At 37.5% G+C, this 25515-nt stretch overlaps 1 protein-coding gene across 1 annotated transcript; it reads left to right on the top strand.

Annotated features, from left to right (window-relative positions):
* The first annotated feature begins 654 nt into the window (after positions 1-654).
* Positions 655-24628, top strand: LOC121737353. Its single transcript, XM_042129018.1, has 7 exons — positions 655-985; positions 1080-1241; positions 1683-1915; positions 18753-19863; positions 20697-20914; positions 22622-22882; positions 23458-24628. The coding sequence occupies exons 1-7, from the start codon at positions 921-923 to the stop codon at positions 23820-23822; spliced, it is 2415 nt and encodes an 804-aa protein (XP_041984952.1). The 5' UTR covers positions 655-920; the 3' UTR covers positions 23823-24628.
* Positions 24629-25515: the final 887 nt, after the last annotated feature.

Below are 25515 nucleotides of genomic sequence, written 5' to 3'. Positions count from 1 at the left end.
GATTAACATCCTGACAAATTTGTTGTTTGTTTGTTTTGGTTTGTTTGGTCGAGTGCGTAAAAGGCCTGACAGACGTACGAACTTAAATTACGCGGGTTTTAAGTTCGCGAACTTACTCGGCTCGCGTCGGTGACACACGAGAATCGCTCACACTGGATTACCATGCCCCCAGGCTCGCGGCTCGCGGCTCGCGGCTCTTTGCAGGCGATTAAGGCTGGTATAAATAGTCAGTACTCAAGATGCATCTCGGTCTCAAGACACGGTTCAGGCTCTCTGATTGGTTGGCTGTCAAAATTTGGAGTCTTGAGACCATATCTATATACCAACCTAACTCCTAAGATCGTCGAGCCATAGTCCGCGTACTTACACGCACGTCTGTCACCCCCTTAAAAAAATTGTCTCTTTGATCGAGCGAGCGACCATGTGTTGTGTATCTGTTTAACTGTCGAGTGATTGAAACTACTAGATCGAATAAAAGTAGTTTCAATTTTATATTCGCTTTTTTTTTTCTCTAACAAAGTGATTGGGGATTTTTTTTTTGAAAACGTATCATTTTGGGGAAATATAAAAATCAGTTTGGGGGAAATCGTAAAATTGCATCTGGCAACCCTGGTCACCGCTACCAAACATAAACAAAGCAAACTCCGTGAGATATTGACGTTATTTCAAATTATTTTGAAAAGTTGAGGGCAGGTGTTACGGAATATGGATACTTTTAATCAATTTTATGTGTAAAATGAACTTATTTTTTAAATTATGTGACCGTGTGCACGTGCAAGTGATTTATAAATGTTTCACAATACGAATTGATATAAAAATCTATAAATAAAAGTGATAAAGTCGACAGGAAATTCCGCAGGAAACTAAGCCATATAAGTCGCGAATCCGATGTTTCTATTCATTTATGATTTGCAATCGACATGGGTTCGACATATTATAAAGAGCTCTTTAAGCTTTATGACTTAATACAATGTGCTGAACTAAGGTAAAAAACAAGTCAAAATTTTGCACAGTATCTACCTACCACCTGTATAGTGTATTTTAAATTTTTACATTATTCTCATGTAAATTTGTTTTAGATATATAGAACGGTACCTGGAGGAAAATAAGCTAGAATTAAATTCAATATTACCATGCAAGGGTATAGGGGTCCTGCATTTGGCGGTAGGAATAGACCCGTTAGAGAAATCTAAGGATTGTACAAAGCTGATATTGAACCATGGCGGAGACCCTAACTTATGGTAAGGTTTTGAACTATGTTAACTTCTTTCTTTTCTTACACATGATTTTTTAACATACAATTAAAAAAAACTAGAGCCAATAAATACATTTTACTGTGATTGAAGCTATGTTATGAATTTTCCCTAAACTCAATGCATTGTCAGACTAAATTGGTGCATTCTATTTTTTATTTTTATATATGTAAAAGTGTCTATCTTTTACCTCTTTTTGCTTAAACTGCAGAACCAATTGAAATAAATTTGCTTTATAGGTTTTATTTAGACTCTCTAAGGACTCTCTAGGGAAGGAGATATTGAATAGCTTCATAATAACTAAGTATACTGTAAAACCACTTTCAGACAATATCTAATTATAAAATTATTATAATAAATTATAAAATTAGTTATTTAAATGTGTATGAATGCAACATATTGCACAATAATGATTGCATAACATTTTAGCAATGACGATGGTGTGACCCCTGTGCATATTGCTGCAATATGGGGTCGGCTGGACAACCTGAAAATGCTAATCGGCTGCGGAGGAGATCCATTCAAGCATGACTTCGATGGCTACTCCTGTTTTGACTATGCTGCAAGGGAACAGCAATGGGAGGTGTACGACTATCTTCATAATGTTATTGACGAAAAAGAGGATTCAACGGGACCGGAACGCGCATATACATTGGACTTAGGTATGTACTTATGTTAAGATCGAATCGATCGAAGTTATAAAAATTGAACAATATTTTAGACAATACATATTTTTTAGGGTTCCGTACCCGAAGGGTAAAAACGGGACCCTATTAAAAATTGTCTTGAGACTGCTCAATTTATAATAATAAGTAGCTGTCCTGGCAAACATTGTTTTGCCATATAATTTTTTTTTTTTGTATGAAAAATAGATGTTGGCCGATTCTCAGACCTACTCAACATGCTCACAAAATTTCATGAGAATCGGTCAGGCCGTTTTGGAGGAGTATGGCAACGAAAACTGTGACACGAGAATTTTATATATTAGACTAGCTGTCCCGGCAAACATTGTTTTGCCATATAAATAATTTTTGGTATGAAAAATAGATGTTAGCCGATTCTCAGACCTACTCAATATGCTCACAAAATTTCATCAAAATCGGTCAAGATGTTTCGGAGGAGTATGGCAACGAAAACTGTGACACGAGAAATTTATATATTAGATATCTATGGACGCTTCACACCACGTCAGTCTGGCCCCGTAGTAAGTACCTGAAGGACTTGTGTTACGGGTACCAGACAACGGAAATATATTTAATATTTTTATACTATACATATAATTAAGATTTTTATTATATGCATATATACACATATTTAATACACATCCATGACCCAGGAACTTAGAAAATTATTTGTTCAGTCGGCGGGATTCAAATCCGTGACCCCCGGCTTGAGCTACCAACAGAGCCACAGAGGTCTTCATTTTTTACATCTATTGTTATTATTATTTTTAACCACTGTATTGAGTTGAGTCATAAGTGGGATCAACTTTATAGTCTATAGTAAAGAGTTTTTGTAACTATTACATAATATTAAAGTGGAGTGTTTAAAAATGAGTCATCGTACGACAATTTCACAACTTCCAATCCTTAACTTTAAGATTAGGTCAATCTGGATTCTAGTCTAGACAGTTTCCTGCGCCATTTTACAATTCGCTTTATTAGTTATATTTAATAGTTCATGGCCAACTTGAAAACAATCTTAGATTAGCTTCCTTTTTAGTAAAATACCTCAATCTGAATTGGTATAGGATTAGGAAGAGTAGTGTGCCTTGGTGGCCCCGTATAAAAAAATATTTGGGGGCTCTTAGGAAGAGTAAGGGGGGGGGGGGGGGGGGGCACCGACCAGGCAGACGCCCGCTGATAGAACTGCGGTGGCCCCACATTTCCCGTAGATCTGTCAGTAGCGGCGCAGAAAGGAACACGGTCGGGTTTTAGTGGGTACAGCTGCGGCCACTTACCATCCATCGGTCGCAGCGAGTCCCACATACCCCGGTTGTCCTCCCCAGCACTGCCGGGAATGCATAATGAAATTTCCCGACCCAAAAAAAAAAAGGCCGGCTTTACGGACGGAATAAATCGGGACCCAAATTTTTTTCAATACTAAATGTCATATTTTAAATCTCTTTAGCGGTTTGACAATTGACAGTACCGAGTACCTAAGTTACAGACAGACACATAATATTACAAGCATTAATATAAGTACCTATGGACTATTTCTGACAAGCACGAAAGAAACACTAAATTAGATTCGCAAACTTTGTGAATAATATTTCTAGTTTAAAGTTAGTTCCAAATTAACATTTTTCTTTTAATTTCTTGAGTTTGAACTTTGACTATACCCGCTTTGGTACCTACTAGACCACTACCTTTACCTAGTAAGCACGTCTACATTATTATTATCTACTCAAGTGCATCGGGCCGCTAGTCGTGAGTCGTGACTTGTGGTGGTTATTTTCTACTTTGACTGACAGTGCATTTGTTACGGATACTTGGATGCTCGAGTTTTTCTTTATAAGTGCATCGCCCTCGGGTCTCGCTGTTCGATTTTGGACTCAACTCCTTAGAAATTAAAGTATATTTTACAATAATATCTCGGACAATGACTTAGAAGATAGAATCATAACAAAAGGTATAAGTGTAGCTATACCTTATGATCCCGATTCGACCGCTTCAGACTTAATCATACGAGAAAATTGATTTTCTATTTCCAATCTAATACCTCTAATTTGGGTATTGGGCATCGATAGTAATATGTGAGTTAAGAGGATACCACAGCGGCTAGAGAAATGAAAAAAAAGTACGTGTAATATCTATAGCTGTCTCCCTTACCTCAAGCCTATACCGCAGAACGCGATAGAGACAACTGCAGAAAATCCAAAAAATCAACGATTCGTTGTCCCCTGATTCCTTCTCCAAAACTTAACCGATTTAAGTACTTTTTTCATTAAAGATTAAAAAAAGGCTTGAGCTGTGTTCCTATGTTTTGCTTTTTTTGTATAATCTATCCAAATCTGTTTTCTGGACGTTTGAACACAGTGGAAAATCTGGCCATTTTTTGGGTTTTTGAACGTTCATATCTTATTTAATAATTAAATTATGAAAAAAAAGAAAACATAGGGACATTGTATTAGTGGCCGTAGATATTCAGGAAAAAAATTATAACTCTACTAGCATTATCCAGGGAGGAAACAGGGGACAACGTTTGTATGAAAAAAATGGCGGTGTGGAATCCTCTTAAGATAATAACGCGCCTGTGTGGGGGAGTTTTTATGATGTAAAATTGTAAACAACGAGACGAGGTTTAACACTAAATATTATCAGTATGAAATTTTGTGACCTTGTAATTCGACCACTACCTAATATTTAATTATTGTCATAAAGGCCTAAAAATGCTGCAATCGCTACAGCCTACAATATATGTATACTTTGCCTATAGCCTATAGGTACCTGTTTAATGCTACCAATTTAAATGTCACAAAGAAAGGTGTCTTTCCGATCTTTGCCGCTAGCGCTAACGACCGCGACCGACAAAGTTTTAAATAAAATGCCTCTATTTCGTTGAGTTACAAATTACAATTTGCTTATATTTAGATCAAAATGAATTGAAACGAAGTTTACCTAAAACACACTAGTTGCTAAATCGCGCGCGTAATCAAAACAATCTTTCTCTAAAATAGCAACGGTATTTACAAATATGGCGTCCGCCGACATTCTCGGCTCGTAACAATTTGCAGAATGTTACCAATTTAGTTTCTCCAATCAGTCTCACGCTTTTACCACAAGTCTAGAGCATTACTAATGGGAAATATAGCCTGAGTGCCCCAACGATTTTGCATGGCCATCATAGAAAGGGTTTCTTTCTACGGCAGCCACAAAGTGACACATGGTCCTATCCTAAGTTTTAAAACTTGTTTAAAAGTTGATTAAAGAGGAAGGTTTATAAGTATGATAACATTAATTAAATAGTGGAGAAATACTGTTATTTTAGGGGTTTCTAACATGGGTGTAGCGAGGTACGGGCCCCTGGGGGGCAGAAGAACGTACTTACAAGAATAACGTACAATAGTTTATTATAAAGTACGGAACCCTGCCCTTAAGTTTAACCCTTTACGTCATATGATTTCTAGTATTTAAATAATAAATGCGAAAGTGACTGTATGTTTGTCTGTCTCTTCACGCCCCAACCAGAACCGCTTCACGCTAAACCGATTTTGCTGGGTATGGAGATACTTTGAGTCCCGGATACTTTTTATCCCGGAAAAATGTACGGTTTCTACGACATAAACGATTTTTAGCGCAACGGAGTTGCGGGCGACGTCTAGTTAAATATAAGAAACACAAGTGATTGTTAAGTGTCTTGAAGTGTTTTTATTTTAAACTCTGTACACACTATTTTTATTTAAAATTTAGCAAACTAAAAACAAATTATTGTATTAATTTATCTTCAAGTTCATAAAGAACTTATCTTAGAGATGAGATATACGTTTTTACTTTTTTTGTTTTCCATCATTCGCTACGAAATTCTTTCACGTATCTACGGTGTCACGTAAAACATAAAAAACTCCAAGGTTCCAGATGGTAGAGCCGCCAAGGAGGACTATGTTTTGTGAGTGTAATAGATAGGAGGGTAAATATATAAAGATTGGGAATACGTATGTACAATATATACAACAGGATTTTGTCAATAGCTCTCGTTTATTTTTAATTTTATACGAGAAACGCTAGTTTGCAAAATCAAAAATAATTCTTATAGAGAATATCTGTAAAAATCTAACCTGAATGCCGAAACTTTTCGTTATTTTATACCAAGGTTTCGCAAACTTTCGACTCCACGAACCCCTGTTAAAATTTCCAGGTGACCGCAAACCCCTTACTAACTAATGCAACCCCCCCCAAGAAAATAATAAAATAGATTGTTGAAGAAACACATCAATGCCAAAAAAAAACAAAAAAGGTGAAACATACAGTGCCACAAAAATGTCGCGCGTGCCCTCCACTTATCAAGCCACCATTAAGTATTAAATCTTGTCGCGAACCCCCTGTCGTCAAATGGCGAACCCCTAGGGGTTCGCGTACCCCACTTTGAGAAACCCTGTTTTATACCAATACATTAATATACATATTAAAACAATTATACAACTGCAACCAACATAATATTATGTATTTAGCTTATCATCCATACACATCCAACAACAGTTCTGCCGAAGAAATTCAACACCCAAGCTAAACCACTAGACCACAGAAGCGCGTAATCATTATAACAATAGATTAGTATCTACGCCTTCTATCCACTTACAGTAATAACAGATAATTTCTAAGCTATGCTCAATTCAGATCTGTTTTTCCTCTAACAGAACCTTTATATCCATGACATAGAGTTTACTTTCATAAAAAATCTGAGGTAAAACGAAGGGTCCTTTGCTCGAGGCAGCCTTATATAAATTACGATCCCGCCCACACATCGAGTACAGAGTATAAATCCCTTCGAATATATTATTAAGGTTGAAATCGTCTATAAAGTCATTGTATGTGGGTTTAAGCGTCGTTACTACACGAATCTTGATAAGCCCGAACACCTACTCACATGCTTAGAACGGTCTACGGTTTATTTGTTAAAATTAAGATTTTTGAAAAAGTGACCGTAAGTTCTAAGCTAATCCTAAACTTAGGCTGAACTAAACCGACAACGCTATAAATTCTTTAAATAATAATCTATTGACATCTATTATGATCAGCAGTTTAGGCGATAGGATGGTCCAAATATACAAATTACATGTAACATAGATTGCCAAAATAATTACTTTTGCTTTTGGCATACGTAGTCACATAGCAAAAACTCCTAGAGTTCGAAGTTTGTCTTAAATTAACAAAATGCTGCATAGGTAAATCTATACAAATATTATAAATGCGAAAGTGTGTCTGTCTGTCCGTCTGCCTGTCTGTTACCTCTTCACGCCCAAACCGCAGAACCGATTTTGGTGGGTATGGAGATATTTTGAGTCCCGGGAAAGGACATAGGATAAATGTAAAATACGTGGGAGAGCCATGCTTCGGCACGAATGGGCCGGCTTGACCGGAGAAATACCACGTTCTCACAGAAAACCGGCGTGAAACAGCGCTTGCGCTGTGTTTCGCCGAGTGAGTGAGTTTACCGGAGGCCCAATCCCCTACCCTATTCCCTTTCCTACCCTCTCCTATTCCCTTCCCTTCCCATCCCTACCATCCCCTATTACCCTATTCCCTCTAAAACGCCGGCAACGCACCTGCAGCTCTTCTGATGCTGCAAGTGTCCGCGAGCAAAGCTCGGTCAAATAGCTAGTACTAAATAAAGAGACATGACTCTACATCAGCTGATCTTTTATCTACTTTTAAATCCAAAGTACTTTGTAACATACCTAACGGTTCGAGCCCACGTATTGTTAAGAAACACTTTAGAAATTAAATTGAAATAATATAACGTCCACCTACACGGCGCCAAACCACCCACATGTTTTATAATACTTTAGACGCCAATGCTGCCGGAAACTACATAATGAACTTCATTGGGAACGACAATAATTTTTATATAAAATTGACTATCATATTTAATATTATGCTATCATCTTTAAAAGTCCGGGTATACCCTCGCAATTCTCATACAAACGTAATACCAAGATCATTTCCTATACGAGAATATTTACCATATTTGAGTTAATTATCCAACTTAAGATAGTAATTACCTAGGTTCCTGTACAAAGATTCACTGCAAAATATTTACATGCCAAAAATATGAACGACTAGATGACGCCCGCAACTCCGCTGCGCCAAAACTCGTTTATCGCACGGGAACCGTACATTTTTCCGGGATAAAGTATCCTTAGATGTCCTTTCCCGAGACTCAAGGTATCTGGTATCTCCATGCCAAATTTCAGCAAAATCGGTTGAACAGTTTGGGCGTGAAGAGGTAACAGACAGAGAGACAGACAGACACACTTTCGTATTTATAATATTAGTATGGGTATTAGTATGGATTACAATTTACTATTTAGTTAGTAAATATTTTGCAGTGAATCTTTGTACAGGAACCTAGGTAATTACTATCTTAAGCTGATTAATAACTCAAATATGGTAAATGTTCTCGTTTGGGAAATGATCTTGGTATTACGTTTGTATGAGAATTGCGATGGCATGGGCACCCGGACTCTTTAAGTCTTTTTTTTTTTATGAAATAAGGGGGCAAACGAGCAAACGGGTCACCTGATGGAAAGCAACTTCCGTCGCCCATGGACACTCGCAGCATCAGAAGAGATGCAGGTGCGTTGCCGGCCTTTTAAGAGGGAATAGGGTAATAGGAGAGGGTAGGGAAGGGAATAGGGTAGGGGATTGGGCCTCCGGTAAACTCACTCACTCGGCGAAACACAGCACAAGCGCTGTTTCACGCCGGTTTTCTGTGAGAACGTGGTATTTCTCCGGTCGAGCCGGCCCATTCGTGCCGAAGCATGGCTCTCCCACGTTAGAATTTTCTAGCAAATATACGAGTGTAGACTTTACATTCGCAGTAGCACGCGCGACATAGTGCATACTACACCTACAGTGTAGACTTGTAGAGTAGTGTAGAGTATGTCGCGCGTGCGACTGCGACTAAATAATGAATTCTTCTGACTTTGTTACTGCTGTTATCTGAAATTATAACGCTAATAATATGTGTGTGTTTTTTTTATGAAATAAGGGGGCAAACGAACAAACGGGTCACCTGATGGAAAGCAACTTCCGTCGCCCATGGACACTCGCAGCATCAGTAGAGCTACAAGTGCGTTGCCGGCCTTTTAAGAGGGGATAGGGTAATAGGGGAGGGTAGGAAAGGGAATAGGGGATAGTAGGGAAGGGAATAGGGTAGGGGATTGGGCCTCCGGTAAACTCACTCACTCGGCGAAACACAGCGCAAGCGCTGTTTCATGCCGGTTTTCTGTGAGAACGTGGTATTTCTCCAGTCGAGCCGGCCCATTCGTGCCGAAGCATGGCTCTCCCACGTATAAAATTATTTTTCGCGTATCCTAATTTTGAAATGTACGAAAAAATGTAATATTGCTGGCATCAACTTCCGACTTCTGGCTCCAGCCACAGCCTAGTCACGCCCACGTCTTTGCACAAGTTCTTTGTGAATTGTGTCTGAAATGGTCCTTTGTCCAAGCGTTTTGTCTTGTCATGTTTCCAGTATTTAATAGGCAATTACACACCTGATTATGTCATGTCATCCATCACACGGGCTGGAAAGGTTTTGCTTGTCTTCCGGTGCCGTAAGTGTTAGAATACTATGTACCCTTGATGAGTACACTTCTTGTACACTGTACAGTCAGTTCAGGGTTATTTTGCCTCTGTTATAACCTTTATACCAACGACAAACAGACTATAATTTCATGGATACTCTGAGATGTAACTATACCTAATGCGATATAGTCTCTTCAGAGATTTATTTACATTAAACCAGCAAAATGAACCTTATCTCCTTGTCATAAGGTCATAGTTTAGCGCCTGTACAGTTGTGCACAGAATCGATTCACAGTTTACTCAGAAGACAAACATTTGCGTACAGCTCTCAGCGCCTATTAACACATACGCTTTGTACAGTCGAGAGGAAAAGCTCAAGGTTCATTTTCCAAGCTATTAATGGCTTTGGTCCACTTGCTCCAAGCTGAATTAATGTTAATTCTGTGTTTATCATGTCTTTTCTCTCATAAGTACAAGGAAGGAGAAAAATCTATACTAATATTATAAAGCGGAAGAGTTTGTTAGTTTGTTTCTTTGTTTGTTTGAACGCGCTAATCTCAGGAACTACTGGTCCGATTTAAAAAATTCTTTCAGTGTTAGATAGTCCATTTATCGAGGAAGGCTATAGGCTATATTTTATCACGATAAGACTAATAGGAGCCAAGAAATAGAGGAAAATGTGGAAAAAACGGGGGAAATTTATTTGAAAGGGCTTATTTAAACGCGCTAATCTCAGGAACTACTGGTGAAAAATTCTTTCAATGTTAGGTAGCCCAGTTATTGAGAAAGGCTATAAGCTATATTTAATCATGCTAAGACTAATAAGAGCGAAGAAATAGAGGAAAATGGGAAAAAAACGGGGGAAATTATTTGAAAGGGCTTATTTGAACGCGCTAATCTCAAGAACTACTGGTCCGATTTGAAAAATTCTTTCAATGTTAGATAGCCCATTTATCGAGGAAGGCTATATTTTATTACGCTAACACTGATAGGAGCAAAGAAATAGAGGAAAATGTGGAAAAAAACGGGGGATATTATTTGAAAGGGCTTATCTCGCGAACTACTAGAGCATTTTTTCTGTTATTTGGGTTAGATAAGAAGTAAACCACGTGAATGATCATAGGCTTTTTTGTGTACTAATTTGTCTGTGAAATATCTAATTTTCGCGGGCGAAGCCGCGCGGAACGTCTAGTAATATCATATTTCACCCAGGGTTAAGTTGAATGTTAAAGTTATGAAAAAGTTATTTCATGATTACTTTAGCTGAATAAAATTAATAAAAGAAGGTTAGGGTTTCCATACTAATGTTGCAAATGCGAAAGAGTGCTGTCTGTCTGTTACCTCTTCACGCCCAAACCGCTAAACCAATTAAGGCGACGCCTTGATAATTTGGCTGTAGCGATATCGATTTTTCTCAGCAATGACTAAAGCTAAGAAATTAATGTTCATTGTCAGTATTCATCATGTCTTTGTCTTTGAATTACCCATAGCATAACACGATTGGTCAACTTTTATAACACAGAATAATTAATCAAAAAGACCTCTGTGAAAAAAGGGATTCCTATTTTGCCAACAGAGGAGAGTGATTTAAGCTTCCGAAATTTGTACATAAATTGGTTCAAGCATACACTTTAATTTGCCCGTAGCTTATATAAAATGTATTTATGGTTTTTAAATTACGCGACAAAAACCATTTTGTCGCTTACGCCCTTTCCATTTTTTGCTGTTCCATTGCCGGGGTCACTTTAAGTTGAAAGGTATGGAGATATTGATGATTGCGTCCCGAGAAAAAACATAGGAAACTTTTATCCCGGAAAAATGTGCGGTTCCCACGCGATAAATGAGCTTTGGCGCAACGGAGTTGCGGGCGTCATCTAGTCTTAAATAAAGCCCGCAAAGAAAAAGTTTTCTTCAGAAGTGTTCGCCACTACACTTCTATTCCCGTCTGTAGCGTCACACGTGCATATGAAACACATTTGATGCACACGTGAAAACCGCAGCTGGAGATAAAGTAGTCCTTGTGGTACACTCCGGTGCTTCCTAAACTGATCTAGCGATGTTATTTAAATCGAAAAACTGCACAACCTTAAGAGACCTTAAAAGAATTGGGTGGTATCTTAATTATGTGTATGTTAGTTTTAAGGTATTTGTAATATGGGCCTATATGATCGTTACCGTAACGTTACGTTAAGTAAATGTTTTACTTATTAAAAAATAATTACTACGTCTCTGATTAGCTCTGGAATACTTTAGCTGGTGTAAGTACCTGGCTAAGCTTAGAAAATTGAAAATTTATAACACAATAATTTAGAGACAAAAACATCCAAGTATGGAATTTGTGTTATAAAAAACAGCCATCGGAACCCATTTCTCATTAAGAACAGAAAAACTATACCGAATCATTTAAAATTTTTACCTGCCATTTTTTAAGATAGGTGTATTTTGTTAGCGTAAAAGGATCATCTTAAACAATCTATTTTTCTATACATAACATTCTCTAAATTGCTTTGCGAATCCCTGGATTAGCCAGCGGCCCGCGATGCTTCAAGGTGTTGCGAATTGCGACTGCCGAGTCCCGACGCACAGTTTGGGAAGCGCTGCCCATAACACTATGTCATCTTAATGCTGTAAAATAAAATGTATAAACGCTAAATATCTCTTAATCTCCACAATCTCTTATAATAATAACGCACATTAAAATACGAGTACATAAAACTATTACTCGTCACAATCTACTCCATAAAATACTTGTCGACTATCAAATATCCATACCAAAAGGGATTATAACAAAGATAAAATCATCGTGCATCGGTCAGAGAGGTTCACTGACGAATATCATTAGAAGGTTATTCGTCCGTGAACCTCTCTGACCGATGCACGATGTGGAGCGCCCACGAACAAAGGAACGAGCTTTTGTTACAGATTCTAAACTTATTACGTAACAGAGAGCTTTCTGAATCATCTTTACATTTGTAAAGATGATTCTGTAAACATGCTTTATTTGGCAGAGCCATGCTTCAGCGCGAATGGGCCGGCTCGACCGGAGAAATACCACGTCCTCACAGAAAACCGGCGTGAAACAGCGCTTGCGCTGTTTTTCGCCCAGTGAGTGAGTTTACCGGAGGCCCAATTCCCTTCCCTATCCTCCCCAATTCCCTTCCCTTCCCATCCCTACCCTCCCCTATTACCCTATTCCCTCTTAAAAGGCCGGCAACGCACCTGCAGCTCTTCTGATGCTGCGAGTGTCCATGGGCGACGGAAGTTGCTTTCTATCAGGTGACCCGTTTGTTCGTTTGCCCCCTTCTTTCATAAAAAAAAATAAAATTGTATAGTATTCAAAGTTTTAAAAGCTCGTTGTAGTTATTTTGTAAACATTACTGAAATGGGTTTTACACGTAAAGTTAAATCGAAGGGAATTTTGCAACTTTGATAATTTGCGTAGAGTCTACCGCGCAGTAATCCAAAGTACATTTCTCGATTTTGCGGTTTAATCCTTCGATCGAGGATTCTTGGAAATGTATTGTTATTCTATTGTGTCTCGCTCACCGGTGAGCTTATGGGGCTTGATGGGTTAGTCGTTGATTAACAGAATGACAGATAGATAACTGACATTCAAACAGACAGACATACATACATAAATATTAGGTACATATACATAAATACATATACACATACATAAATCATAATATTAGTAAGGGCATTAAGGTTGCTAAATATAGTATTTACCCAAATGAAGTCATAGTCTGAGTACTTATCTGATATAAGGTAGTATATCTTTTTTGTTTGATTTGAAACCGACCGTGTTTAAAGAACGTAAAAGCTGTCAAAAGTTTTCAATACGGCCGAATTGAGAAACCTATCTTTTTAGAGCTGGTTATCTTTACATCATTGAGTAATATTATTATCTCTACCATAGAGACGACGCCCGCAGCTGTGTTGCGCCTAAAGTCTTCTCGCGCGGGGACTGTACATTTTTTCGATATAAAAAGTATCCTATATCCTTTCCCAGGACCCAAAGTATCTCCATAGCAATTTTCAGCAAAATCGGTCGAGCAGTTTAAGTGTGGAGAGGTAACAGACAGACAGACACACTTTCTTATTTATAATGTTAGTATAGATAGAGAACCTCATACCTTTTTGAAGCAATATTATGGTAGATACAAAAAGATTACTAACAACATCGGAATTTGCTCTCCTCTGTTACTTGTTGCCAAACATTCAATACGCGAAACCCAACAAAGGACCTTTAGAAATGATTCGTGGAATATTCTCTTAGCTACTTGCCACCTGCGCGCATCGCAGGTGCGTTGTATATGTGCCACCTGTTACGCTATATTTGGGGCGAAATATGTTCATCTGCTACTTGTTAACTTATGAATCTAATAAAAACGCAAAATATCTTACAACTGCTGCTGTTTACTTATAATAAGCGAAAGCTTTGATAAGTAATTAGATAACAAATAACAATACCAGAGTTATCTATAGGGAATACTTTTTGTATGACCATATCGTGCTAAAGTTGCAAACTGCGTAATGCGTATGTTGTTTGCAACTTAGTCAACTTTTTCATCTAAAACACGTAAATAATAATTAACAGGCTGACACACTATAATATTATTATAAAACTGGTAAAATATCATACGTAGGAGAGCCATGCTTCGGCACGAATGGGCCGGCTCGAGCGGAGAAATACCACGTTCTCACAGAAGGCGTGAAACAGCGCTTGCGCTGTGTTTCGCCGAGTGAGTGAGTTTACCGGAGGCCCAATTACCTTCCCTATCTTCCCCTATTCCCTTCCCTTCCCTTCCCATACCTACCCTCCCCTATTACCCTATTCTCTCTTAAAAGGCCGGCAACGCACCTGCAGCTCTTCTGATGCTGCGAGTGTCCATGGGCGACGGAAGTTGCTTTCCATCAGGTGACCCGTTTGCTCGTTTGCCCCCTTATTTAATTTAAAAAAACTATCTGTTCCGGCAAACGTTGTTTTGCCATAAAATGATTTTCCCTGTTTTGCTGCTTTTCTCTTGAAGTTTTTTCTGTTTTTTTTTTCTATAGACCTCACGGAGCCCGAGACCTTTCCAACGAATGCAAAACCGTGGAAATCGGTTCGTGCGTTCTGGAGCTATAGCGTCAGGAAGGAAAACCCAACTTATATATATAAAATTCTCGTGTCACAATGTTAGGCCGCGTACTCCTCCAAATTTTATATGCATATTCAGTGGGTCTGAGAATCGGCTACTGGGTACTTATTATATTGATAAGCGCATTTGTTGAATAAATAATAGTAAATTATTACAACTCGAGACTGCCGGCGATTATTGTTTGTGCGACGACGGGATAGCGATGGACGTTGCCATGGTGACATACTTATTTAGTCCTGTCACTTCAATAAAATAATAGGGCGAAATACTTTATATGGCAAAGAAACGTTTGCCGGGACAGCTAGTATGTATATTAAGATAAGGCTTGTTCATTCAAGACATTCAAATGTAGTGTTGCAAAACCCAATGATATTCTATGTTACTAACGTAACTAGATTGGAAGTTTACGGTAGCAACGCGTTGCCACTTCGAAGATGCCTGCAGGCATATCTCACATACATAATGACATAACGAATATATGACTTGACATTGTCTTTTGAACAAAAAAGTGGTTACGCATTTCTGAGAATCTTTTGTAAGACATTGCTACTCTAGTATTTTAGAAACTCATTGGCAAAACCCGTGTTCCGGTCGAGTGAACTTTCCCACGAGTTCCTTTCCGCTCGTGGTTTAAAGGCCCAGACTTTATAATGTTTTGTACAAGGCACGGCTTCATATTGCAGTTAAGAGGATACAACAGGGGCTAGAGAAATGAAAAAAAAGTACGTGTAATATCTATAGCTGTCTCCCTTACCTTAAGCCTATACCGCAGAACGCGATAGAGACAACTGCAGAAAATCCAGAAAATCAACGATTGTTTGTCCCCTGATTCCTTCTCCAAAACTTAACCGATTTAAGTACTTTTTTCATTAAAGATTAAAAAAAGGCTTGAGCTGTGTTCCTATGTTTTGCTTTTTTTGTATAATCTAGCCAAATCTGTTTTCTGGACGTTTGAACACAGCGGAAAATCTGGCCATTTTTTTGGGTTTTTGAACGTTCATATCTTATTTAATAATTAAATTATGAAAAAAAGAAAACATAGGGACATTGTATTAGTGGCCGTAGATATTCAGGAAAAAAATTATAACTCTACTAGCATTATCCAGGGAGGAAACAGGGGACAACGTTTGTATGGAAAAAAGGGCGGTGTGGAATCCTCTTAAAGTTTTTATGAAAATTTCTTTTAGTGCTCCGTATCCAAAGGGTAAAAACGGGACTGATACCTCAATGTTTGTCCGTCCGTCTATCACCAGACTGTACGATGTAGCTCAAGAACCGCGATAGCTAGCCAGTTTTTTTTACATTAGCTACATATTAATGTGTGCATACTGTCAATAATGGCGTGGAACGAATAAGAGTATCATTTTATGAATATTTTTTTAAAACGGGCTTTAGCCCACCACACATTCCCACCACTGTATTCTGGCTTCGCCAGGATCGACAGCGGTATCCAACCACGAAAACCCTTTGATATGACCTCAGGGAGCCCGAGGGATATGCTAGACTGTCTTGGGACCCGCAACGAAATTAATCAGAAGAAAATAGGAGGAGTAGGAAGATTAATTTTATGAATATATCATAATATTTACAACCTGTCCCGCAAAGCCTCAACAATATTTGTCTGTCCCACTTTTTAACTCGAGTGCACAAAGGGTGTGCACTTCCCGTCACGGGCGGGACGCGTGACACAACGGACGTGAGACCAGTGACCACGGATACTAACTGGTTAGCAAGGAAATTGATTGCAGCAATGCATTTATCTGGCTCTATGAGCTTTGGCAATCTGAGCAGTGCTTTACTGGAAATGTTAAGCTTTAATTACAATACTAGACGCCTGCAACTCCGTTGCGCCAAAAATTTTTATCGCATAGAAACCGTACATGTTTCTGGAATAAAATGGACTGTACTGCGAACAACTGATGAGATGAAAGCAAGAAGCGGCCGGAATTAATCAACAGAAGGGGTGTGGTTTTTCACCATAATAACGCTAGACCTCGCACATATTTAGCCACTCAGCAAAAATTATGGGAGTTTGGCTGGAAGGTGTTAATGCATCCGCCGTATAGTCCTGACCTTGCACCTTCAGATTTCCACCTGTTTCGGTCGCTGCAGAATCCCTTAGGCAGTTTCAGGTTGACATCACAAGAGGACTGCCAAAACCACTTGTCGCAGTTTTTTCATCAGAAGCCCCAAAATTTTTATAGCAATGGGATCATGTCCCTACCAACAAGATGGCAAAAAGTTATCGAACAAAATGGCACTATATACTTTAGCCACGCCCAAACCGCTGAACCGATTTTGCTGAAATTTAATATGGAGATAGTTTGTCCCGAGAAAGGACATAAGATACTTTTTTCCCGGAAAAATGTACTGTTTCCGTGCGATAAACGAATTTTGGCGCAACGGAGTTGCGGGCGTCATCTAGTCAAATTATAAAATACTGATTAAATCAATCCAAAAATAAACTGCGGTAGTTCCATCAGATGGAACGATGGGAATTTCTCTATTTCGGCCATTTTACCTTATACGCTTTAGTAATTAATGTTTAATATGAATTAGTTCCCACGGAAGCTGCAATCCGTACTAATATTATGAGTGCGAAAGTATGTCTGTGTGTTTCCTTTTCACGCTAAAATGCTAAACCGAAATATTTTGCATGGAGATACTTTAATTCCCGGAAAAGCACATAGGTTTGTTTTTAATGGAAAATGTACGGTTCCCACGCTTAACTAATTTATGTGGCTAAAGTTGTGAGCAATATCTAGTAGGTTATAAATTATAATTATTCCAGAGATCATAAAATAACAAGGTCAGTGACTTCAAACACGTTTGTAAACAAAAGTCCTTATTAGATCATATCTTAGGATTTTATAAGCTTTCATTCATATTCTGAGAACGATTTACGCAAGAATAACGTCCTTAGATTTTCAACTCTATAATTATTTAAATAAAGTTGAGTTTAACTTTAAGCATTTTACCTTAAATATGCTTTAATCTTCAAAGATAAGATTGAGAAAATAGGTCACAGTGTGGTCACAGCACTCTGTGTTCTGGGAAACTGCTAAAGTAATCTTTTTTTTTTTTAATGAAATAAGGGGGCAAACGAGCAAACGGGTCACCTGATGGAAAGCAACTTCCGTCGCCCATGGACACCCGCAGCATCATAAGAGCTGCAGGTGCGTTGCCGGCCTTTTAAGAGGGAATAGGGTAATAGGGGAGGGTAGGGATGGCAAGGGAATTGGGGAGGGTAGGGAAGGGAATAGGGTAGGGGATTGGGCCTCCGGTAAACTCACTCACTCGGCGAAACACAGCGCTAGCGCTGTTTCACGCCGGTTTTCTGTGAGAACGTGGTATTTCTCCGGTCGAGCCGACCCATTCGTGCCGAAGCATGGCTCTCCCACGTATCAATCTTTTAAAAGGTGATTTTAATGGTCTCCAAACTAAATTAAAACGCTATAAAATTAAATGTTAAGATAATATTATATTTTTATTATATTTCATTTGGATTCAAGTAGTTGGAACTATTATCTAAAACGAAACATTTAAATAAATTATGTTATCAATAAAACAGAACTATTTAAACCATTTTAAATAGAAATGCGAGAAATTTGAAAAGAAAAAATAAGTGTGGCACTCGGGGACATAGCAGTTTTTATCAACTTAAGCAATTATAATTCGGAGCGTTTGGTTTATTTCGTTACGGAATTTCTTGATTTGGTCAAATGCCGCGATAAAAATTGAAAGCTATAATAATTCAAGACGTGAGTGGATGAATAGGGTAAGTAACATGAAAAAACTTCCCGTTTTTATGTTTTAATGGAGGCTTTAGGGCCGGAAAAATATTTGAAATAGAAAAAGCATGGATTATATGTGTAACCAGATATATTAGCTTGGTTATGAAGTAGATAAGTCACAAGTTTTATTTAAATAATTGGGGAAAAAATGAGGTATTGTCTGTATGTTACGAAATGTTACTTGTTCGATTCTTGCACTCACGTCTTCAAAATATAAAGAAAGATAGCTTAAAATAACACAAAATTAAATAGAAACTTAGATTAAGCATTACTAATTATTACTTTCATTATTACTATTTGTAATTTATATTACAGAACGAGTTCTGGTGAGTACGGAGCAAATGGTGGCGGAATATGAACCGGTCCCCGTTGAGGAAGAGGCCAGGAAATCCGACATGATCAGAGAATGGTGCGAAAACAACAGCCTCGTCATCAACAAGCTGTATCCCACGATACTGAGCGAGACCTTCGACGTAGAAACGGGATTCGACGAGAGGAAAGATTGGAGATTCGACGAGACCAAAAATAGTTGTAGATCCGACGAGAGAAGTTGTAGATTTGACGAGAGCAAGGACTGTAGATTCGGCGAGACCAAAAATAGTTGTAGATCCGATGGGAGAAGTTGTAGATTTGACGAGAGCAAAGATAGTAGATTCGACGAGAGCAAAAATAGTTGTAGATCTGATGGTAGGAAAAATAGTTGTAGATTCGACGAGAGCAAAAATAGTTGTAGATTCGACGAAAGAAGCAAAGAAAGGGTCGTAAATAAACTCTATCCCACGCTGCTTAATGAGGCAATTGACTTGGAAACATCCAGATTCGACGAGAGAAAAGAAAGTTTTAGACATGACGACAGAAGCAAAAGCAGTAGAGAAAGATCCAAAAGCAACGAAACTTCTACAATAGAAGACAGAATAGAATGTTCCAGATTAGACGATACTTTCAAAACATGCACGTCCAGAAGAGAAGTAGAAATTACCGGGATACAACCGTTAGAAATAACTTCAGACCAGTCTCAAAGAAGGTTTACGGTATACGAAAACTTTTCATTACCAGGCTCTCCGACCTGCATAACACATAAGAACTACAACACAAAGACCAGTTTAAAGAAATCTAAGAGCAGAAACGACGATTTAATATCAGAATTGAAGTATAAACTTAGTTTAAGAGAATCAATAATGACGGATGACACCCAGGACTTAGATAAGGCGTTAATCGTCGCTCAGAATAAAACTAACGAATGGTTATCTTTAAGTGGCGAGGATAACAGAGCTTGTAATACCAGGAGATCATCGGCTAGCAGCGGTGTCAGTAGCAACTTCTCTGGGAGTATTGTGCTAGCGAATATTGAAGAGGAATACAAGTATAAAGATAAAGAAGAAGACGTGGTGCTTATTGAGAAGAGAATAAGAGTCACTCCTGTTGTGTAAGTATAATTTTGTTGATTTAAATATAGTCTGTGCAATCCACGAAGACGCGCCCCACTATTCCTCTTAGTCGTCTATAGTATATGTGTGCAAGCTTTCGCCAATGTTTGAGTGTTATCGGTACACACTAATTACCTGTGAGTGCAAGCGCACACTACAATAAATAGACCAATTAAGAGATAGCGTCAAGGCCAAAGGGAAAGATGCTCACCCAAAAAGTGGTGGGGTGCGTCTTCGTGGATTGCACGGACTGCTTACTCATAAAAACATCTACAGGCTACACTGATCTTGTAAACTTATACAAAGTCCCTGTCTGACTAGTTACATTTGTACAATATCGGACTAGAACGCTTTAACATAATTTTTTTTTAATTTAACATATTAAGTATTTAAATAATTTAAGTCTTTTAAATTAGTAACTTGAATAAAACATACTTTTTCTGTAATAAAGGGTTTATTACAGAAAAAGTATGTTTTATTCAAGTTTGCAAAATTGCAGTTATATTAAGTTACTAGATGACGCCCGGCCCGGAAGCAACACCGGGCTTTTCCGGGATAAAAGGTATCCTATGCCCTTTCCCGGGACTCAAAATATCTCCATGCCAAATTTAAGCAAAATCGGTTCAGCGGTTTGGCCGTGAAGAGGTAACAGACAGACAGACAGATACACTTTCGCATTTATAATATTTATATGGATATTAGTATGGAATGAGAATTATATAAAAATATTTTTTTGCCGCATACTTCACGATTCAATAACATAAATTTAAGTATATTTAGAATCTAGAAATTATCTAGATAACACCTGATAAACAACAATATCAATTTCCAGTCTGCCTGTAGACGACAGAGATAGTCCAGATCAAACTATCGCGTCCATAGCGAGTTCCCTCCCGGCGTCCATGGATTACGACAACAACGCCCTAAGGGCCGAACTGGTGGCCCTAGGGTTCAACCCGGGCCCTATACTGGACAGCACGAGGTCCCTTTACCTGAAGAAGTTGCATGCGCTGAAGAAAAACCCGATTGTCGTCAAGGAGCAGGGGAAAAGTAAGTAATCGTTTTGAGCTTTTAACGTTGTTAGTGGCGGCCGAAAAGGAAGATCTTCCGACCGTTGCCGTTCTCCGAAACTTCGATAGCGCGATGCAGGATTGTTAGGCGAATTGTGGGTACCTGCTGTTTATATATTATATAATCTGTTTATATATTATAAACGACGCCCGCAACTCCGCTGCGCCAAAATTCGCTTAGGAGAACCATATAATGAATCATAATATGATTCACTTTTTTAAAATCGCAAAATGCAAGTCTGCTTGCAAGTTGCAATTCATTAATTCGTACTAATTTGACATATTTTGTCTGTTTGACAGTTTTGACAATTCATTTGCTGAATTGATTGAGAGGAATTGCTATGTGACCATTTTAGCCCCGCGCTACATTTTTCAGGGATAAAAGTATTGTATGTCCCAAAGTAACCCCATATCAAATTTCAGCAAAATCGATTCAGCCGTTTCGGCGTGAAGAGGTAACAGACAGACAGACACAATTTCCAATTTATAATATTAGTATGGATCTGTGTTTTGTGGTATTTCACAATTTCGGTTGTTGGGTTACCCCTTCCTTATTAGCTTTGTAAAGTTTGGTTACCTTGCGTTTACGGGTATTCCCCGTTTTGGGAATTGGGTTTCCCCACAGTACAAACTTATCAGCTTGCTAAAAAATACTAGTAAAGATAAAACTTGGGTTATCCTTTGGTTTGGACTTGGTTTTCTCTTTTGAGAGTTGGGTTAACTATCCCTTATACTATATTATAAACGAAACTGTCGTTTTAATAACGATTGATTGGCTGTTTATTTTAATTATAACGTTTGCAATAAATTATTTTTAATCAGCGATAAACTTAAATTCAAGGTTGATTTATTTAACTCCACTGATAATAACAAAGCGAATAAAAAAATACATTGAGATAAACAATGTCATTTTAGACATTTTCAAATTGTATTTTTTAGTTTATTTACACTAGTCTTATAAATATTATACTATTTTTAATGGCATTGAATATAAAAATCTTTCGTATTATAATCAGAAGAATACATGCACGTAAAGTTACAAGTAATAATTTAAATAAAATAGAAGATATTTGCTAATTTCACACTATGATATTTTACCGTTTATGATGTTTATAGTTTATGTAGTTTATTTTAATTACAATACTACTATTAGTAGTACAGTTTATAGTAATACATGATATTCATAAATGATAATCATGATGATAAATGAAAATCATGATAATCAGTAATACATATGATAGGCATAAGTATATATGTATATGTAATAAGGAAATAATTTGTAAATACCGATACGATAGAATTAGATTAGATCATAGTACATCATCATGGGCGTACCCAGGTAGGAGCAAGCCCCCCCTCCCCCCTTGAAGATAAAATAAACGTAAATTTCCCTGGCAAGTGGGAATTAAAAACGTGTTACCTACTCTGCGCAAAATGAAGTGTTGGAAACAAAATATCTTTTCAGTCAGATTAAAAGTCAATTTTCATGATTTTTTTTCAAACCGAACATCTTCTCGAAACAGGTATGCTGCCCCCCCTAACTAAAATTCTGGGTACGCCCATGATCATCATTAATATTTAATATCAATGGCCATAACACATAAGCTAAACAATGTTATGTCTTTGTTACATTGAAAAAGGTTCTTGATAGAATAGAAAACATATCTATTGTATAACTATTTTCCAGCATACAGCGTTGAGCTGCAAAAGTCACTTCGGTCCAGCGACTGGATGCACGATTTAGCTCATTTCATGGAGCTAGAAACCAAAGCGAAGGCGGACTTCGCTTGTCCCAACAAGAAGTGGAGGGAGGGCAGCGCGAAGACTTCATTTACGTACCTACTTTTGGACCCCCGGATGACTGATAACTTACCAGCTAAGTCTAGCAAGCAGAGTCCTCTGGAGTCTTGGACTACGTTCGTCAACTCTATATTTTATGTTGGGAAAGGTGAGAAACTTATTAGATAGTGTAGTGTATTGGCAAATATCTGTTTTCATAGTTTCTGTAATTTTCGTAAGACTGTGGTTGATTTGGGACATTTATAATGCAGCTGTGATTAAAATAATTTAAACTTGAGCAATGTTAAAGTTACGGATTTTCTTATTACTTGAGTTATACCTCTAACCTTACTAATTTAATAAATGCAAAAGTGCGTCTGTACGTGCGCTTAAACACAGTGTAATTTTGCGAAAAAAATAATTCCCGTAACCGAGTGACTATCAAGAAAATCGGGGACAATGTAATATATATAAAAATAAGTCGGGTTTTCCTTCCTGACGCTATAACTCCAGAACGCACGAACCGATTTCCACGGTTTTGCATTCGTTGGAAAGGTCTTGGGCTCCGTGAGGTCTATAGAAAAAAAATCAGAAAAATCTTAAAGAGAAAAGCAGGAAAACAGGGAAAATCATTTTATGGCAAAACAACATTTGCCGGGACAGCTAATATCTTATAAACGACTGTTTTGCTATGGTAATTCAAAAGTAAAAAAAATATTACAATTTTTTTTTTTTTTTTTTCAGGCAAACGCTCTCGGCCGTACTCTCATCTGTACCAGGCGCTTACTCTCTGGAAGCAAAACTTCACCAAATCCAACGACAAGAAAGTCCAACACATCCTCGATATTTGGTCGAACAAAGTCGGAGTGTTAGTGCTACATGTCTTCCAAAATGTAATTCCGGCAGAAGCCTACACCCACGAAGCGGCCATGATTGATGTGCTAGGGTTGCAGAACTTGAAGAATCTTAAAACAGGAAACTACTATGGAGTCGTGGCCTCCTGGCCTTTAAAGGAAAGAAAAATGTTTGGCCTCTACCTTCTGTATAGAGCCATGAATATATTCTTCAGCGAAGGCGAAAGACAGTTAAGACCGGAAGATATTGACTGAACAGTATTATAAGGTTAGTTATCCATGACAAATTTGTGATATGACAAAATTTTGACCAAAAGTAGGGAATACACTTGGCAATATACAGAGCTACATGGCAAAGTAGATTTTAAACTGGCAATGTTGCCAAACAAAAGTTGCAGGTCTCTTTACAAATTCTTAGCTGCATTTTGCTCTCCAAATATTGCCTAGTGTACGCGCCTAGGCCAAGCGCCAATTTGACATTTAATAGCCAATCCGATTGGAAAGAGAAAGCATGATAGCCTATCGGCTAGTAATCGTATTTTTTTAGCTTTTGGGATGAATTTTTTATAGTATGCAGTAATGAAATGAATTTAAAATGTGTACAAAATGTATTAGAATGTGTATTAAACTCTAGTTCAATGCGAACTAAGTATTAAATATTAATGATGTCATGTTTAATGAAATGGTTTATTACCAACGAAATAAAATATATCATCAATTTTTACACATAGGGAGTGAGTACTCGCGGCTGACGGCACACGTTTTATAACAATTTTGTCTCAAATAGACAAAATATCTTTTTTGAATCTTTTTACAATCAAAACTCAACTAAGTTTTGAGAAGACACTTGTGTAGCTCCAAATTTAGACATTAGTCTGTAAGACATTTTGTTTCAAGCCCAATTTAATGTATTTTCTATTGCAAAAGCCTTTGAGAGCACTCTACATTTAAAACTATATTTTACCAGAAAGTATACCTAATTATAAGACTAAGTAATACTTGAACAATTTATTACCATGGATTTAAAGTTCACATTATATTTTATTAATTTACAAGCTTTTGCCCGCAGCTTCGCTCGCGTTAAGAAGTATTATTATATACAAACTTTCAACCCCTATTTTAACCCCTTGGGGTTAGAATTTATCAAAATCTTTTCTTAGCGGATGCCTACGTCATAACATCTACCTGCATGCCAAATTTCAGCCCGATCCGTCCAGGTTTGGGATGTGCATTGATAGATCACCATGTCAGTCAGTCACCTTTGAGCTTTATATATATATAGATAGATTTAATACTTCAGCTTTAAAATAATGTAGAATTTAAAGAAATGATTTAAAGTTAGACTAACTTAGGTATAATAATATTTTGAACAATGTAAAAACTGCACTTTTTGTGTGATCGAGTCTGCGGCGCAAATACAGTCTGCATGGCCGCGCCCTTACGTGATATAGAATAGTTTTTATATGATGCGTTTCTTTATTATTAAGTGAAGCTTTACAAATAAGACTACACAAGACTCTAATACTGAGACAAAACTTCTATAATTTTGAATATTTTAATGGTTTGCCAAAATCATGAATTTAACATTTCATATATTTGATGAATTTGATTAATTTTACCTAAATACAACTTAAATGTATTATGTACCTTACTCAACCGCCAAAGACAATGTTTTACACTTTGATCTTGCACTCTATATTTATTTAAATATTAAGCTTTAATTTATTGCAATCGTTAATTTTAGGTTACCATGTAATATTTTAATACTTTTGCATAATAATAATTTAATGATGTAACTTATTACGAAATATTAGCTATTGGTCTCATTTTAGTGTAATATTAGCAATGTAATGTACTATCAACAATATTTTGGTGTTCCAACGCTCTTTATAACACTGACCAAACTGAAACTGAAAAACCATGAGAGAAGTGAGAAGAAAAAACATCA

Source organism: Aricia agestis, chromosome 20, assembly GCF_905147365.1.
Source record: "Aricia agestis chromosome 20, ilAriAges1.1, whole genome shotgun sequence".
Taxonomy (NCBI): Eukaryota; Metazoa; Arthropoda; class Insecta; order Lepidoptera; family Lycaenidae; genus Aricia; species Aricia agestis.
This window is presented reverse-complemented; position numbering and strand designations above follow the sequence as displayed.